This window comes from Garra rufa, chromosome 3 (genome assembly GCF_049309525.1).
Source record: "Garra rufa chromosome 3, GarRuf1.0, whole genome shotgun sequence".
Classification (NCBI taxonomy): Eukaryota; Metazoa; Chordata; class Actinopteri; order Cypriniformes; family Cyprinidae; genus Garra; species Garra rufa.
In genome coordinates, this window is record NC_133363.1 from 26,546,422 (window position 1) to 26,564,803 (window position 18,382).

The 18,382-nt window shown below is 37.2% G+C and overlaps 1 protein-coding gene across 1 annotated transcript in view; it reads left to right on the forward strand.

Annotated features, from left to right (window-relative positions):
- Window positions 1–1,867: 1,867 nt before the first annotated feature.
- Window positions 1,868–18,382, forward strand: part of cmtm4 (CKLF-like MARVEL transmembrane domain containing 4) — a 28,580-nt gene continuing 12,065 nt past the window's right edge. The window contains exons 1-2 of the mRNA XM_073836911.1: window positions 1,868–2,572; window positions 12,634–12,810. Coding sequence (XP_073693012.1) covers window positions 2,387–2,572; window positions 12,634–12,810 — 363 coding nt within the window. The 5' untranslated portion in view covers window positions 1,868–2,386. The remainder of the gene's footprint in view (window positions 2,573–12,633; window positions 12,811–18,382) is intronic.

Sequence of the window (18,382 nt, forward strand, 5' to 3'; positions counted from 1 at the left end):
GATCTTTTGAATCATGGTTTCAGAGACGCCACAGTTTTCAGACGGTTGCATTTTTTGGGGAATGAAACCAGTAGAGGGCAGTGCTGGTCACCCATCTCTAGCCATAATTTATTTTTAAAGATGTTAAATAAAGATGTGTACATGCATACATTTGAATATGTAATCATAAAGTTGTAGGAGTGTGTGTGTGTGTGTGTGTGTGTGTGTGTGTGTGTATATATGAGCAATATTACATAAGTAGTCGTGAGATATGGCTGATTATTGGCACGGCTGTGAAATCCAAAATATATAGACAGTACTTTAAAGTATTTCTAAAATCAGTCTACAAGTGGATTATTAATTTTCTCTGCATGTTAAGCTGATAGAAAGTACTCAGGAAAAGTACTTAAGTACTAGCATAGAGGTCTCGGAAGGCTGCGCACTGGAGCGTCGGAAAATGTGGCAAGCTGATTTAACATTTAGTTATTTAGCAACAAATACGTTTTTATCAGTAGGAAGTACTCCTGTAATGAATAAATGTTTTTCACTGTCAGCTATGAGTATATAAAGCCTCTTTCACAGAGAGATGGTCTTTTGTCCTTGAATCCGACAATGTTACTAGGTCCCCATCCCGGGATCATTCCCGGATTTGCATTCAAACAGAAGCCACCCTGGCAATTTTATGGGATCAAATATCAGTGTAAAAGGGGCTTAATAAGTACTGGTTAAGCTGGAACACTTACCAGCAAATGTTGGAACACATAAGCTCCTCTTTTCCTGGTAAATTGCGTTAATATTACTAGGACTGAAAAAAATATCAGTGCACTGTGAGTCGAGAAATCATTCTGCATTATTTTAGAGATGTTCCATTGCATCGCGACTCTCTCAAATCAGTTTTGAGCTTGGTTTTTAACAGCAGATACTCTGCTTGCTTCCAATCCTTTACACACACTTGAATCTAAAATAATAAGTTTGAAAAGGTTGAAGCGAATTACATTGGTGTACACAGTGGGCTTAGTTTACATGAATCTTGTGTCATAAAAGCATTCTAAGCTGAGGTGCAATTAGATGAATGATGCTCTTTAGTGCTCTTTGTGAGCATTTGAGTGCAGTTAAAACTAGATTAGACTGTCATCTGCTGTTAAAACCTACGCTTAAAATTGATTCCCGAGAGAATCGTGATGCATTTTGAAAATTTCAGAATTGATCCACGAATCACGATGCATTGATTTATCATCACAGCCATAAAAATTACCAGTATGATTTCACCAGGAAATACACAAATATGCTGTTCACACAGGCAATGGCGTTCTGTTTTTTACAGATAAGAGACTATTCACACATCTGCACCAAATTGACAGTAAATTCTGTGATGTCAGTCATCTTTAATAGCCAGACCGTTGTCACGTTGTCTACATTTCCCTGTGTGAGCAGAAGTGTATAGTTTCACTATCTGTCCAATTTGACAACATTTTTAAAGTCTCAATGACAGACATAATAAAGTGATCAAAACGTGTTTCTGCTCTTATAAAATTGACACATGCATAATATTATACAATTGCAATTGCAAAGAAGGCTGGGTGTCGTGTGTGGCGTGTTAAAAAAGCTGCGAGACAAGGCACAATGGACAAAGATGTCCATCTAGTGCATATTTACTGGTAGTTACAACTTCTCATACCAGTAAATTGCCAGAATGAAGTTACAGGTATTTTTTTAAAAGGTTACATTTTCTAACAGTAAATTACCAGTAAAGGCTGTATGTGTGAAAGGGGATATGGTAATGAATTGCATCCCATAGAATTCAATTCCATTAAATTAAAGTTGGTTTCCACGAATAAATGTTAAAACGGCTTGCCATAGCGACACATTAAACTGCTGTGTCGTTTCGCATTTGATGATGAATATATTGCGATCTTCACCTGCATAAGGGAAGACAAGAACTCAAAGCCTGCCGTTTAGAAGTATGACTGTTTGGTACTTTTGTTTCTCTGACATCAGTCGTCAAAGCTAGACTTTACATAAAAGCGTCTGTCCTCGCAGGAATGTAGTTTGGAGGGCGGAGACTCGCAGCAACATTACATTCTGCATCCAGAAACTGTGAAATATGGACACTGCCATGAGAACAGCCGTGATCATTCGAGATCGTTCAGCACTGTTCATAACAGGATCCGAGCACAGCGCGAAGCCAGGAATGGGACTGGAGATGACGGAGAGGTGGATGTAGTGTTCGGGCTCGGGATCAGTCACACGGCTGGAGTTTACGGTGATCGTTTTGTAACGAGGGTTGTTCTTTGTTGAGACATTGTTTTCTGCCTGGCTGTTTTCAGAGGACCAGTGGACCGCTGTTCACTACAGCCCCGAATCTGCTCTCATATCTGGGCGGGACGTGGAGATTAAAGAGTTCAGCATGAGGAATAACGAGGAGACTGAGGGCTTTGATGGCGAGGCCTCCAACACCTCGATGATTTCAGGAGCAAATAGTCCGTATCAGCCGACCACCGAGCCCGTGCACTCCAGAAACGTGTTCAGGGCCATCAGGTGTGACCTGGAGTATATCAAATCACATTTCGGTATTTTAAAAGTTATCGAAGTGGTAAGTTTCTAGTTACAGTGTTCCTCCATTCCATGAAAAACTTATGAGAGGTTTTCGTATTGAACTTCAGCAAGGTGTATTGGCAACAGATTTAGAGTCAGTAAGGTGACTTTCTATGAGCAAGTCAAGATGTCTTCATCTTTTCATTTTCTTTCTTTCTTTCTTTCTTTCTTTCTTTCTTTCTTTCTTTCTTTCTTTCTTTCTTTCTTTCGTTCTTTCAGTGTTTGATTGTTAAGATGTTGTAGAGATGACAACAGAATCGTTTGTTTTTCCTGTCATTTTTCAGTTTGACATCTTTTTCTTTCTTTTTCTTTTAGAAGTTCTTCCCTGATGACATTCTTGTTAGATATTATTAATATAAGCAAGATAAATGTATCATTTTTTGAATTGTAAATTAAAATATTCAAGGAAAGGCAGATCACTTCATCATCCAAACAGTGGCATCAAAAAAAGCCTTTTCCACACAAGATAACAGATCTGTTTTCCACATATTTCAGTTAGAGATTCACTCCTCATTACATTCTTGTCATATTGGATTAGTGCGAGGAGAGCAGATTTCCTCTTTTTGGGTTTTTAAATCAAAATATTTCCTGTTGGATACGTGCCGACAGGCGTCAAAATCTCTGGAATGCATCAGTGACGGAGGGGAATGTTGCCTGGAGTCTGAATGAATTAGCTTTCAGATTGCACTTTAGGTCTGTTTGATTGGCAAAACACCCAAAAAAGCTATAGAGTCACCGTGGTCAAACAAAACAGAAACTCACAGAAGAGTTTTTTGTGCCTGTGAACCTCTGCCAGATGTTGAAAAAGGAGTGGGAAGCATAAGGAGAGAGAGAAAAAAATGATGGCTCTCTGTTGTTCTGCTGGCTCAGCAAAAGCAAAGCATCTCAGATCAGGCCCTCATGGTGATGCACAGTTAAGAAACTGCATGCGCGGGGGGAAAACAGAAAGAAACTAAGGAAGTCATTAGGTGAAACAAGGGCTCGTGTACGCTGCCAAAGAAAACAACCTGTGTGCCAAGTACAGAAGATAGCTTGTCTGCTCAAAGATTGCTTAATGGATCAAGCTTTTCCGCTTTTATGCGCATCTCGAGGCAAATGGCTCTAGAGCCAGAATTTAATTGGATTTATTATGTGATAATTTTTGGGAGCGCACGTAATAGCTGAGATAGTAGACATATGGAGTACAAGCAGTTTTATCTATGTTGTTTTGTGTGGATCCAGAAGCTTCATTTGCCTATGGAGTCGAATTACAGGCAGGCATGAGTTAGTATCTGTATGAGTATACTGTATGAGTAGTAAAGCTCTGTTCATTGCTGAATGAACATTGCAGAGACTAGCTTAACTGAACTTCAACCTTAATACATGTTTTGACTCTTATGTGAAAGACTGCAGCTAGTCAAAGATTGGCAAACATGTCAACGAAACGGAAATACAAGTTGGAGAACAAGACTAGTTTGTTTAATCACACACCTGAGGTGTTTGTGTTTCGTAATAGCTTCTTTTCTAAGACTATGAGCTGTTTCTTTCCTCAGGAAGATAAAATAGCATGGGGCTTTTTTGCAGTAATGGACAGGTTTGTGAGAAGGGATGAATTAAAATAAAATACTGAACTAAAAACTAAACAGGATATGATTCAGAAATTTCCCACATAGTTTTTAAATTGCAGCATTCCAGTGATATTCCTTTGGGTGTTTTAAGCTGCGACCATAAAATCTCTTGTTGTTTGAATATGTGATCAATCATTCCTTAAAACTTTGATTTAATACATTACCCGTATGAGAAAGGCTGTATCGAGTTAGACTTTATATATATCAGGTTATTGATTTTGTCACATTATCGTGTTATTATGTGGGATTCCTTTGGGCCCTGTGCGCTGGATATGTCCCCATTATGTCCTGCTAACAATCTTGAGTGGTATTTGGATTGTTTGGAATGTTTTTTGGAAAAAAAAAGGGAAAATTGATCTGTAGCACAGGACTTTTCACATGGCTGCATGTTTCCTGCTGTTGACTTGGCAAGGATATTCAACCATGGCTGTTTCTCCATGTACTGGCCAATGATTTACCTAAAGCCCCCGTGGGACAAGGAGGAGTCTTTTTGACTGTTTAATCTTTGCAAAGTTTTTTTTTTGTCCATCTGCAGATTTTTGTCCATTCCATTCACAGATGACACAAAAATAATCAAAAATGTTGTATAAAGATACACTACCAGTCAAAAGTTTTTGAACAGTAAGATTTTTAATGTTTTTAAAAGAAGCCTCTTCTTCTCACCAAGCCTGCATTTATTTGATCCAAAGTATAGCAAAACTGTAAAATTTTGAAATATATAACTGTTTTCTATTTGAATATATTTTAAAATGTAATTTTTTCCTGTGATTTCAAAGCTGAATTTTCAGAAATTAAAGCAAATCTAAAGTGATGATAAAGACATTCATAATGTTAGAAAAGACCTGATGAACTTTTTATTCATCGAAGAAACCTGAAGAAATTCTACTCAGCTGTTCAACACAATAATAATAATAATAATAATAAATGTTTTTTGAGCAGCAAATCAGAATATTACAATTATTTCTGAAGGATCATGTGACTGGAGTAATGATGCTAAAATTCTCTGAAATCACAGGAAAAAAATACATTTTCAGATATATTCAAATAGAAAGCAGTTCTTTTAAATGTTAGTAAAAATATTGTTTAATAAATCAATTAAATGCAGGCTTGGTGAGCAGAAAAGACTTCTTTAAAAACAATTAACAATCTTACTGTTCAAAAACTTTTGACTGGTAGTGTATAATGTATTGGGCTTCTACAAAAATATAATTCTTATTTTAGGGGGAGTTTCTTAGGGTTTACATAATGAGTTTTTACAAATCTTGACAGGACAGATTCTATAAAGTGTACATTGTCCAAAAGCATGCTAATTTAGCCAGTGCTGCTAAAAATAAACATTTTAATAACAATAAAAAACTATAAAATAAAGTATGCATAACTATGTAACTAAGTTTAAAAAAAAAGTGTACACCATCATTCAAAAGCTCTGGAATTTTTTTTTGTTTTGAAGGTCTCTTATGCTCACAGAGGCTGTGTTTGTTTGATAAAAAATATAGTAAGATTAGTGATATTGTAACATTATTACAATGTAAAATAACAGTTTTCTATTTTAATATATTTTAAAATGTCATTTATTCATTTGGTGATAAAGCTGAATTTTCTGAAGCCATTGTTTCAGTCTTCAGTGTCACTCCAAAATCATTTTAATATGCTGATTTAATTTACGTATTTATTGTATTCTTGGAAACTATGATTTTCCCATATTTCTTAATTTTTTCAGGATTCTCTGATGAATAGAAATGGCAAAGGAACATAATTTATTAGAAATACACACTACCAGGCAAACGTTTTTTAACAGTAAGATTTTTAATGTTTTTTAAAGAAAATATTTTTACTATTTAAAATAACTGCTTTCTATTTGAATATATTTTAAAATGTAATTTATTCCAGTGATCAAAGCTGAATTTTCAGCATCATTACTCCAGTCTTCAGTGTCACATGATCCTTCCGAAATCATTCTAATATGCTGATTTGCTGTTCGAGATTTTTTTTTTAAAACAGCTGAATAGATTTTTTTCAGTATTATTTGATTAATAGAAGGATCCAAAGATCAGCATTTATCTGAGATTAAAAAAAGCTTTTGTAACATTATACTCCATACTATTCATTTACTTTTTTGGGGAAAGAAATTATAGAAATTAATACTTTTATTCCGCAAGAATGCTTTAAATTGATCAAACGTGATGATAAAGACATTTATAATGTTACAATGTCTATTTCAGATAAATGCTGTTCTTCTGAACAAATCCTGAAAAAATGTACTCAGCTGTATTCAACAATAATAATAATAATTGATTTTTGAGCAGCAAATCAGAATATTAGAACGATTTCTTAAGTATCGTGTGACTGATGCTTAAAATTTAGCTTTGAAATTACAAAAATAAGTTACATTTTAAAATATATTCAAATAGAAAACTGTTATTTCAAATTTTTACTGTTTTTGCTGTACTTCAGATCAAATAAATGCTGGCTTGGTGAGCAGAAGACATTACAAATCTATCCTTTGATCAACTGCATCCCTAAATGCAAAAAAAGTAGTACTGATGTTTAAGAAAAAATCTTACTTACCCTAAACATTTGAATTGCATCTGACAAGAAAAACATCTGGTATACTAGATGACCTTACTAATCAACTAGCACTTTAAAATGTTCTTGGCCAGAGATATTCTAAACCTTTTTGTTTTTTATATGGCTTCCGTTCTATAACCAGTTTGACCGGGAAGGACCCTGTCAGTTAAAGTAATTTTGGCCCTGAAGGGCAAAACTATTGACCTTTCATCTGTCTGTGCAAGTTCTGAGAATGAAGCCACCAGATCCAGATGCTTCCACCTTGTGTCATTCTGATTCAGTTCTGTTCATTATGTTTTTAAAACAGTCTTAGGCAATGCAGTAGCATCATAAATGTGTCATTTTACCTTAAAGGATAGTTTTTCAAAGTATGTTTTGATAAAGGGCTGTTAAATATAATGAAAGAGCTCTCTCTGTAATGTAGCGAGTTGATGGTCTTACCAGATGTTTTTTGCCTCTCCACTCTCTCTCACAGAACTTATGTAATGTAGAGAGTTTGCTTGTCTGCAAACATCTCCAAGGTGAAGGAATAGTGGTTTCAATTTTGTGCAAGGAGCAATTCCCTTCGGGCCAGGAAAAGACTGTTGGGTGGGAGCTGGAAGGCTCATTTCCGTTTAAGGAGGAGCTCTTGGAACACAATGCAAGCTGTCAGACCAAGCCTCCCACCATTAATTTTCTGGGCACAACAGATGGCGTGTGTACAAACTGGGGATTCGACTCCATGTGGCCATTGCTACAAGGAACTTGCTGATTGCTTAATGTAGGGGGGCTCTGATGGACGGCAGAAGGAGAAGGGTTGGGAGTGACATATAATCATTACTTAAAATCTTGAGCTTTCTGTGTGTCTGACACCTGCTGCCTTGTGGGACATGGACTGTGCTGCGTTTATGACCTCATCTCCAAAGGCACGTCTTTAGTCTGTCTTTTTGATGAGGCATGACGGTCAACAGAATGATGATGGCTCTTGTGGCGCTATGACAGGAACATCATGATGTGAGCAGTTATTTATCTTTGGTCCACACTTCCTTAATGTGATCAGTGCAAATAAGCCGGATGCGATAAAGGCGGGTTTGTGTAATTGTGTAATAAGCTTACATGAGGTCAGGCTTTATTTAATATTCTGTGGAAATGTTAAATGATAGTGAAGCTAATAAAACATGTCTCCAAGTCCAAGGTTGGGGACTATTAAAAAGATAGTTCACTCGAAAGTTCACTCAAAATTGGTTATTTTCTTCTGTAGAACATAAAAGATATTTTGAGACATGTCTAAAGTCTTTTGTGCATATGATGGACGTCAGTAAACACCAAACCAGTTTGGTTACTAACATTCTTTAAAATATATATATATATTTTTTTATGTTTCAAAGTTCGAAAGAGAGCTGTACAGGTTGGAATGACATGAAGGTGAGTAAATGATGACAGAAGTTTCATTTTTGGGTGAACTATTTTTGAATTTTTCATATCATCAGTCATCAAAGCTTGGTAAATATTGGTCACAGACGCAGAGATTTACTTTAAATTTCAACAAGCTGATAACTCACTAAAACCTTATTTTGACGTAACAAAGTGGTTATATCTAAGTATGTGAGTCGTTTACTTACGTTTTTATTAGTCCTCTTATTAACACTATTATATTGTTCATCAGAGGTGTAAAATACTTGAGTAATTTTACTTGATTACTGTACTTAAGTATTATTTTTGGGGATTTGTACTTTAATCAAGTACAATTTAAACTGACTACTTGTACTTTTACTTGATTACATTTTTGAAGAAAAAACAGTACTTTTTACTCCTTGCAGTTTTATTTTATCTTAAAAAGTACATTACATTTTTATTTTATCTTATGCACATTAAATATGGTAAACAGAAGAGAATTAATCAAATTAGTCGCAAATAATTATCAATATTTGCTGAGAAAAAAAAAAACTCTAAGTGCCCCAAATAAACAATTAAAAGATTAATTATCCTTTTAGACAGTGACGTTTAATAGACACCACAAAAAGTGGCCTTTCAAAGCGTTAATGTTGTTTGTTTAATTCTATGACTCTTCTCATCAATTTACCACATTGTATTCTGTCTGGAATATGTTTTATGTCTCTGCATCAAATCTTGCTCTTCAAAGGGATAGTTCACCCAAAAATAAAAAATTCTCTCATCATTTACTGAACCTCTGTCATGCCAGATGTTCATGACTTTCTTTCTTCAGATGAACACAAGCAAAGATTTTTTGTGAATATAATGCAAGGGGACAGGACCACTTCAGAAACCACAAAAAGTGAACATGACGGTCAAGTTTAAAATATTAGTCTTTGTATTTTTCTTACATAGCGTACATCATTTCACTTAAGGAGACCCTGATTCATTACCAGGGGTTGCACGAGTTACTGTCATATTCACTTGTGTATAGTTTTTGAAGTGTCATTTTTAGATGTCCCATACACTTGCATTATATGGAAATGTTTTTTTGTTTTTTTTGGAAAAAAACTCTTAGTTTGTGTTCATCTGATAAATGAAAGTCAGAGTACAGATTTAAGTTGTACTTTTTTACTTTTACTCAAGTATGTTTGTGGCCAGATACTTGTACTTTTAATTGAGTAAAATTTTCACTGAGTATCTGTACTTTCACTTGAGTAAAATTTGAGTACTTTTTACACCTCTGTTGTTCATTCAGACTGATCTGCGAACACAAGAGGCGGGATTCATGAACCAATCACAGTTGAGCATAACTAGTCATATACACTATATTGCCAAAAGTATTGGGACACCCCCTTCTAATGAACAGGTTTGACTACTTTAGTCATTTCCATGAGTACAAATCTTAAAGTTTAAGCATATAATAACATTCTAGGGAATTGTGTGCTTCTAATTTTATAGTAACAGTTTGGACTGGACCCTTTCCTATTCTAACATGACAATGCCTCTGTGTATAAGGCAAGGTTTAAAAAAAAAAAAAAGATTGATTCAGTCAGTGTGGAAGAACTTGACTGGTCTGTATGAAGCCAAATCCTAACTCCAGCTAAACAACTCTGGTGTGACTTTAAATGCAAACCTTGAGCCAAAAACTCATCACCAAACACCAAAGACTTGTACATACACTACTTTGGACAAAAGTATTGCAACAGTTATGGATTTGTCTAAAATGGCTGTACCCATATGTACAAGTCATTGGTGTTTGGTGATGAGTTTTTAGCTCAAGGTTTGCATTTAAAGTCACACCAGAGGCGTTCAGCTGGGATTAGGACTTGGCTTTATGTAGACCAGTCAATTTTTTGAAAAGGCACTGCCTTCTTTGCCTTTTCTTAGGAAACGCCCCTTATATACAGTGCATTCAGAAAGTATTCAGACCCCCTTCACTTTTTTCAATTTTTTTTGTTATGTTGCAGCCTGATACTACAATCGTTTAAATTGTTAATTGTTTAAAAATGTCTGTAAATTTATTAAAACAAAAAACAGACCCTTTACTCAGTACTAAGTTTTAGCACATTTGGCAGCGCTTAGAGTCTCAAGTCTTTTTGGATATGACGCAACAAGCTTTGCACACCTGGACTTGGGGATTTTCTGCTGTTCTTCTTTAGAAATCCTCCGTCGGTGGACAGCCATTTTCAGGCCTCTCCAGGGCTCTGGCTTGGCCACTCTTGGACATTCACAGAGTTGTCCCTAAGCCACTCCTGTGTTGCCTTGGTTGTGTGCTTAGAATCATTACCATGTTGGAAGATGAACCTTCTGCCCAGTCTGAGGTTCTGAATGCTCTGGACCAGGTTTTCATTAAGGCCATCTCAATATTTTGGTGCACTGAACTTTTCTTGTACTTTCACGAGTCCCTTTCGCTGAAAAGCAGAAATACAGCATGAGTACTGTACTTTTGGAATGGTGATCTGCAGGTGATGAGCAGTGCTTGGTTTCCTTCAAACATGATGCTTAGAATTGAGGTTCATCAGACCAATTTTGTCTGATTTTGTCTCTCACAGTCTGAGAGTCCTTTAGCTGCTGTTTTGCAAACTCCAAGTGTGTTTTCATGCGTCTTCATTGAGGAAAGGATTGAGTTTGGCCACACCGCCATAAAGCCCAGATCAGCGGATTGTTGCAGTGATATTTGTCCTTCTGTAGGTTTCTTCCATCTGCATATATGATCATGGAGCTCAACTAGAGTGACTATCAGGTTCTTGGTCACCAGTTTAGACAAGGCTCTTCTACATCAATTGCTCAGTTTGGCTGGGCAACCAGCTCTTGGAAGAGGTCTGGTTGTGCAAAACTTCTTCTATTTGAGAATTATGGAAGCCACTGTGCTCTTGGGAACCTTCAGTGCAGCAAAAACATCTTTGACTTGACATTGTCAGTTGTGAGGCCTTTGATAGAAAGGTGTGTGCCTTTCTAAATCATGTCCAATCAATTTAATTTACCACAGGTGGGCTCCATTTAAGGTGTGGAAACATCTGAGCAATGATCAGTAGAAATGGGAGGCACCTGAGCTAAATTTCAAATGTTGTTGCAAAGGTTCTGAATACTTATATAAATGTGGTATTTCAGTTTTTTCTTTTTAATAAATGTACAGACATTTCCAAAATTCAGTTTTCACTTTGTCATTATGAGGAACAGAGTGTAGATTGATAAGAAAAAAAAAGAATTTAAACAATTGTAGTATCAGGCTGCAACATAGCAAAATTGAAAAAAAAGTGAAAGAGGTCTGAATACTTTCTGAATGCACTGTATATATATATAGGAAAGTCTTAAGTATTTTTGCATGATAGATCAGGTGATTGCTGCCATGAAAAATCTTTAATCCATCTGTTCAGCTCCTACACAGTAATTGTAGTCATGCTGGCTGATGCTTGCTCAGTCTGCATTTCAAATGCACAGCATGAGCTTTGAAAAAGAATGGAGAATTTTGTTGGGTCTTATTTTCTTTATTGTCTGAGAAGTTGATTATGAGGCCCTAAAGATTCAATAGTTTAGCGCACACATTAAAATATTGTTTGGCCCAACAATTGGCATCCTCAGTCTTCACAGCTATGAGTCCATACTTTAATCATGTAATGCATGAATGAACAAGCATCTTTTACACCCTAAAGTGACAAATTGGATACCCTATAGTGCCATCATGGCCCAGTGGATGGTTTTGCTTTTATTTTTCAGCCTCAGGAACGTCTGAATTTGTTGGCCGACTATCACTGTCATTCCATTAGCAAGCCCACATCCAGTTCTTTATTTATCACAGAAATCATTCATTTCGCAGGGAGGTTTCCACACTGTGCTTCCATTCCTAGATGTGTGCAGCATTTTATTTAGCGTCTGCCGTATGACAGCATCCGGTCTGGGCCAGCTGGAAATGCTGGGCCCCTGTCTAGATGTTGGAATGTTTTGTGGCAGCGGTTCTGTCTCCCCTGTTGGATCGGGCCAACCTGTAATCTGTCTGAGGTTTTGTGCTAGAGAGTCAAGGCTGCATAACACCTAAATAGCAAGTTAACCTCAGAATTCTTCCCATGCTGTGGTCTACAGACGAATGCGGCAGGAAAACATTGGTGAACCCTCTGCGACTTCGGTAGGGTTCAACATACTCCGCAAGGCCCTGTTATGACCATGTGGAAAACGCATTACAAAGTAAACCGTGAATGTAGATGAGTCATTTATACCTTGAAACAGCCTTTCGAGAAATACTTTCTTGTGGTTTTTCACTGCTCTACACAAAGGACCTCATTGTATTTTGTTGTTGTCTGAAATCAGACCATGATTTGCACACAGATAAACTTGATTTGTTGTAACGTTTAAGCCAACATCAGATGTTACTTTAATTTTCTGCTTGATAAAATAAGGTGAGTTGTTTAATGCTAGAACAAATGCTTCTTGTTTTGTTTTAAAAGGGTTGCTTTTCTCTTTTCTGTTGCAGATCCTGGCTCTCATCTCTTTCATCTTCATTGAGACCATAATGATGTGCTCGCCCTGTGCCGGCGTCTACCTCTTTGAGTTTGTCAGCTGCAGTGCCTTCGTTGTCACAGGCGTCTTGCTCCTCATCTTCAGTCTGAACCTGCACACCAAAGTGCCGCATATCAACTGGAGTCTAACAGTATGTAAATCTTATCAAGATCCACACAATCTTGCAAAATCCTTCACAATGTTACACTTTTAAATGGATAGTTAGAAATTTTTGTTGTGATTTATTCACCCTTATTTCATTCCCTGTTGAGAAAACCAGCATATGCTGGTTAGGTATGTTTTAAGCATGTCTGCTGGTTTGAGCTGGCCCTAAGATGGTTCTGAGCAGGAGCTAGTTGCTTAAGACCAGCACATGACCTGCTAAGGACCAGCTTAAACCAGCTCATGACCAGCAGTCATGCTTCAAAACACACCTAACCAGCATATGTTGTTTTTTTCCACGGGGTTAAAAACCTGTATGGCTTTGCATCCCATAGCTAAGCATGAGGAATAGACCAAAATCTTAAGTTTTTAAAGTCCCAGTAATATCAAAATTAACTTTTTTTGGCTTTTAGTATAAATATGTTAGCCTTAAGGTTATCTATAAGCTAGTGTGCTCCAAAACAATTGCAAAATTTGCATTTAGAAGATATAAGCATTCCAAACTTACAGTCTCTAACTTCCACCAATATGGATCAAGGATTTGATGACATCACCCTGCACTTCAACTTCTCATCAAACTTTCGATCCAATCCAATGCTCTCTAGAATCTAAAGCGTCCCTCCCCCTACACTATAAATAGACACTGAAACTTGGCTGAAATCAGTCAGTTGGTCACAGAATTAGTATTTTCTGCACAGTGAATGTATATAGAAGATAGGAAACAATTCAGACAGTGTAAATATGGTTTCGCTCTGTGCCACACAGTCTGCTCCGGTCCAGAGACAAGATAGCATGGGGCAGATTATATTTGTGAATCGGTGCAGACTATAGAATGCATCGGATCCATTTGAATTCTACACAGAATGCTATATTTTTTAGCAATATAGATGAAATTGTGGCTGTCACACACTGTTAAATGTGGCTTTACCAAACTCAATGGCTCTGGCTCAAGCTAATATAAACTAAATGTTATTACCGGTATATGAAGTATGCACATATGAAAAAGCCTTTTTTTGCAAATACAGAAAGATTATGTATTGTAATGTTTATGACTGTTATAGTGCCAGCTGTGGTCCGATGGAACAAGTTCCACAAGTTCCTGTGGAACTTGCATGCTTCTTTAGAATCACCTGCCTCACATGCTCAGCAGGTTTTGTGAAGATTTGAGTTTTCCTTTAGGCTTTATAGGATTTGGGGTAAATTCGACAGGGCGCTTTTCTAAACAACCCTATTAGAGCTTCCCAAAGGGTAAAGTTCATCATGTTTTTGATAATTATTGACCTAGAGCAGCGGTTCCCAATTCCAGTCCTCGCGACCCACCGCTCTGCACATTTTGTGTGTTTCACGCATCGCTTCTGACGTTTGTTCTATTCCAACGTTACTGCCCTTCGAAGTGGACATCACAGGATATTCCGCCATTATTCATTAGTTCGAAGCGAGCGTATGTGTTCCATTTGAAGGTCATTAAAGCGTGCGAGACGTAAATTTAAAATGCATTTATTTACAGATGCACTTATGTCACACTTCTCTAGTAAGTTTCATCTGTGTGTGAAGACGCTACATGCGGTGACATAGCGCAAATATGTGAATGAATGTTTCGAAGTATAGTAAACAGATTTCCCCCGCGCAGGGAGCAGGGAGCAATGAACACTTTGCAGGGACCATGTCAATTGGATCGCAGTTCCTGCACGGACCTCACTTCTAATGAGCTGGTTATCTGAATCAGGTGTGTTAACTAAGAGAGACATGCAAAATGTGCAGAGCGGTGGGGCGCGAGGACTGGAATTGGGAACCGCTGACCTAGAGAGTCCAGAGCATTGTTTTTTTTCCAGATTAAGTGAAAACCCTAGGACTAGTTTTTTTTTTACATCTCAGTCATTTAACAAATGATTTGATTGACAGCAGTGGTTCTAGAGGCAGAGTTGTCCGGAATGAGGAGTTCTGTCATGTGATATGAATATTGCAAGTATGTGCGAAAAACTATTTAAAATAGTTTATGCCCTTGAAAATGCGATATCTTACAGACCTTTGGAGCCATAAGTCAAACAGGCCCACAGAGTTTCTTTCCGATCGACCTCCGTTAACTAATAGGTGCTCAAACGTCATTGGCCAAATGGCAGCCATGTTTTTTGGAGATAAGCAAATGTCCTTATAGACACTTGTGGCACTTTAGACCAAGACCGTGCACAGCCATTTTCATGTTAATTGGAAAATAGTATAGCCGTTTTTAAGTTGTTGTTTTTTTTTCCTGTTAGTGCCACCAAGTGGCCAAGCTCTGCGATTTTTGTCCTGCACCCTCAGATTGAGCTCTTACATAAGTGGTCTGGCGAAGATATCTCATTCTGCAGGAGTTATAGGCATTTTACTAAAAGTGGCCCTGCCCCTTTCAAACATTTTGCGATGGTGAATCAATAATTACGGTAATTATTGATATTGGCTCTCCAGAGAATCTTTCCGCACTGGTTTGGTTCCAATTGCGTGACAAACATAGGACCCAAAATTTCTAATCTGAGGCATGCGTTTTGTCCGACATGAGGCTTCCAATGACATAAGACACTTGAGCCTGCAGCTGATGGTTTTGGAAATATGAGCGATTTTGTAGATTGCTGATCCATGATCATTCTAACAATTACAATAGGGTTTCAGCGCTACGCACTTGAATCCCTAATAACACAGCGTGTTTCAAAGCACTTCAGTGGACCTTTGAGTAGTCATTTTCTGTCAGTTCCTGATGTGTATTTGTCTGACCACTGAGAGAAAGTGTTTGCCTTGAAGACAATTTTTGCAGTGTAGCTATTTTTCCTTCAATCCATTTTTATGGCATAATATTTTAAGAAGCACTTGTGATGATAGCTCATGAGAAAGCAAAAGTTATTTGTGTCGATCAGCTGCCTACATAAATGGAAGAGGTTTTCTGTTGCCAAGACATGTCAATAACTCTCGCTTTTTAGAAAGTAAGCCGCTCTCCTGCGTCTAGTGCCGCTGAGGAGGAGGAGGCCGTGCGCACGGGGTTCATATTGCTCAAATAGGAGCTTGTGTGCTCACAGCTCTCATTAAACCCGCTTCTAGCAAACATGAATGGCTGCTCTTGGGAGATGAATTTACTGATTCACTGAAAGATTAATAAGGCATGGTTCCCTTTGTCTCCCTGTCTATACACACACACACTCACACACAAAGCTCAGCATAATTGGGCCTCAGCGCTGTGGATCTATTACAGAGCTCATGATGGAAAAGGCTGTAGAGTTTTATTTTCAGAGCTGTGCACGTACCAACAAAAAAAAAACAGCAACCTAGATCCAACCATAACTATTGCGTTGCATTATGGTATACTCAAGAATATGTGCTTAACCTCACACAGACAACAAGGAAGTGCTCCTACCATTATAAGTTTGAATTTCAGCGTTTGCTTAAATGTTTTATTTGCCTACCCAAATGTAGATGGAGAAAGTTAGACCCTTGTTCACAAACTGGTTTAAAGAAGTAATATATTTATGAATTTAAAGCGATAATTGGCACAAAAATGAATGTCCGGATGACATCAGTGGTTCAACCATATTTTTATGAAGCTACAAGAATACTTTTTGTGTACAAAGAAAACAAAATAATGAATTCATTCAACAGTTTGCTCTCAGATGCCATCAAAAATATCTTAATTTGTGTCCTGAAGATGAACAAAGGTCTTACGGGTTTGGAACGACATGAGGCTGTATAATTAATGACAGAATTTAAAATGCTGGGGGAACTATCCCTTTAACCTCAATTATACATGCATAAAGAAACAACTACACCTCTTCTATTTTTTTCTCTGTGTTTTTCCTCTTCTCTAGCTTGCTTCCTAATCTAGTTATCCACTAACATGCCATTATGTAATACGAATATTGTTTTGGCTCAAAGGTAAATTCACTTTGGATGGAAGCACCTGCAAAATGCATTAATGTAAATGTATAGTTGAAGGCCAAAGTTTACATAGACCTTGCAGAATCTGCAAAATGTTAATTATTTCAGCAAAATAAGAGGGATCATACAAAATGCATGCTTTTTAAAATTAGTACTGACCTGAATAAGATATTTCACATTAAAAGATGTTTACATATAGTCCACAAAAGAAAATAATAAGAGAAATGACTCTGGTTTTTCAGCATTTTGTGTATTTGAACTTTTTCCAACAATGACTGTATGATTTTGAGATCCATCTTTTCACACTGAGGACAACTGAGGGACTCATATGCAACTATTACAGAAGGTTTGAATGCTCACTGATGCTTCAGAAGGAAAAACAATGCATTAAGAGCCGGGGGGGTGAAAACTTTTTGAATTTGAAGGTCAGGGTAAATTTAAACACATTTTTTTCTTCTGGGAAACATGTAAGTATCTTCTGTAGCTTCTGAAGGGCAATATTTAACAATATAATATAAAAAAATATGATATTCAAGCAAAATAAGAAAAAATGTACACATCTTCATTCTGTTCAAAAGTTTTAAACCCCGGGGTCTTAATACATCGTGTTTCCTTCTGAAGTATCAGTGAGCATTTGAACCTTCTGTAATAGTTGCATATGAGTCCCTCAGTTGTCCTCAGTGTGAAAAGATGAATCTCAAAATCATACAGTCATTGTTAGAAAGGGTTTAAATACACAAAAATGCTGCAAAAGCAAAGAATTTGTGGGAACTAAAGGATTTTTATGAAAAACAGCGGGCAGTTTAACTGTTCAGGACAAACAAGGGACTCATGAACAGCTATCACTAAACAAGACAAAACAAAAAAAAACAGCTGTGGATCAATCAACATATCAAGTGAATGTCATTTTTATAAATTCAACTATTATTTTCTCTTGTGGACTATATGTCTTTTATGAGAAATTCAGGTCAGTACTAAATAAAAAAAATAACATGCATTTTGTATGATCCTCCTATTTCAGTAAAAGAATTAACATTTCGCAGATTCTACAGTGTGTATGTAAACTTTTGACTTTTCAGTTGATTTAATTTTCAGTAGATGACGAGAAATGATGGGGAGAAAACGGAATGAGATCAGGAGGAGATGTTAAAAGCTGAATTCAAACTTAAACGGCTCACATGAGCATCAAAGCTCAACTTACCAGCTCACATAAACCATATTTTGGCTGCTGGGAAAGATATTAAACGGGGTTGTCGATGAGTGTGAGTGTGTGTATGCTTTTGTGTATTTAGAATACTAATGGGTTGGGGTTTTCTTGGTATTGCTATGGCTCATTGGAAGAACTATGATCTTTAGGATCATTTCAGCTGTGGTGGGCCTGAGGTTTTGGACTGAGCATCATCTCCTGCCAGGGTGGACCCCATGGGCCCGGGCCTCTCATTTGTTCTGGAATGGATGCACTGGAACGGGGGTTTGTTCGGTAACAGCCTGGCTGTCCTCCCCTCTTTCGTGTTTGTATCTCTGGCTTGCGTAACTTCACCACTGCTGTGCTTCAGGAACTTTCACATAACGCAGCGCTAAAAGTAAACTATACTTTTTGGTCCTGTAATTGTGGCCTCTGTCCACGGGGTTTGTTTTTTTCATTTTGAGATAAAATCCTC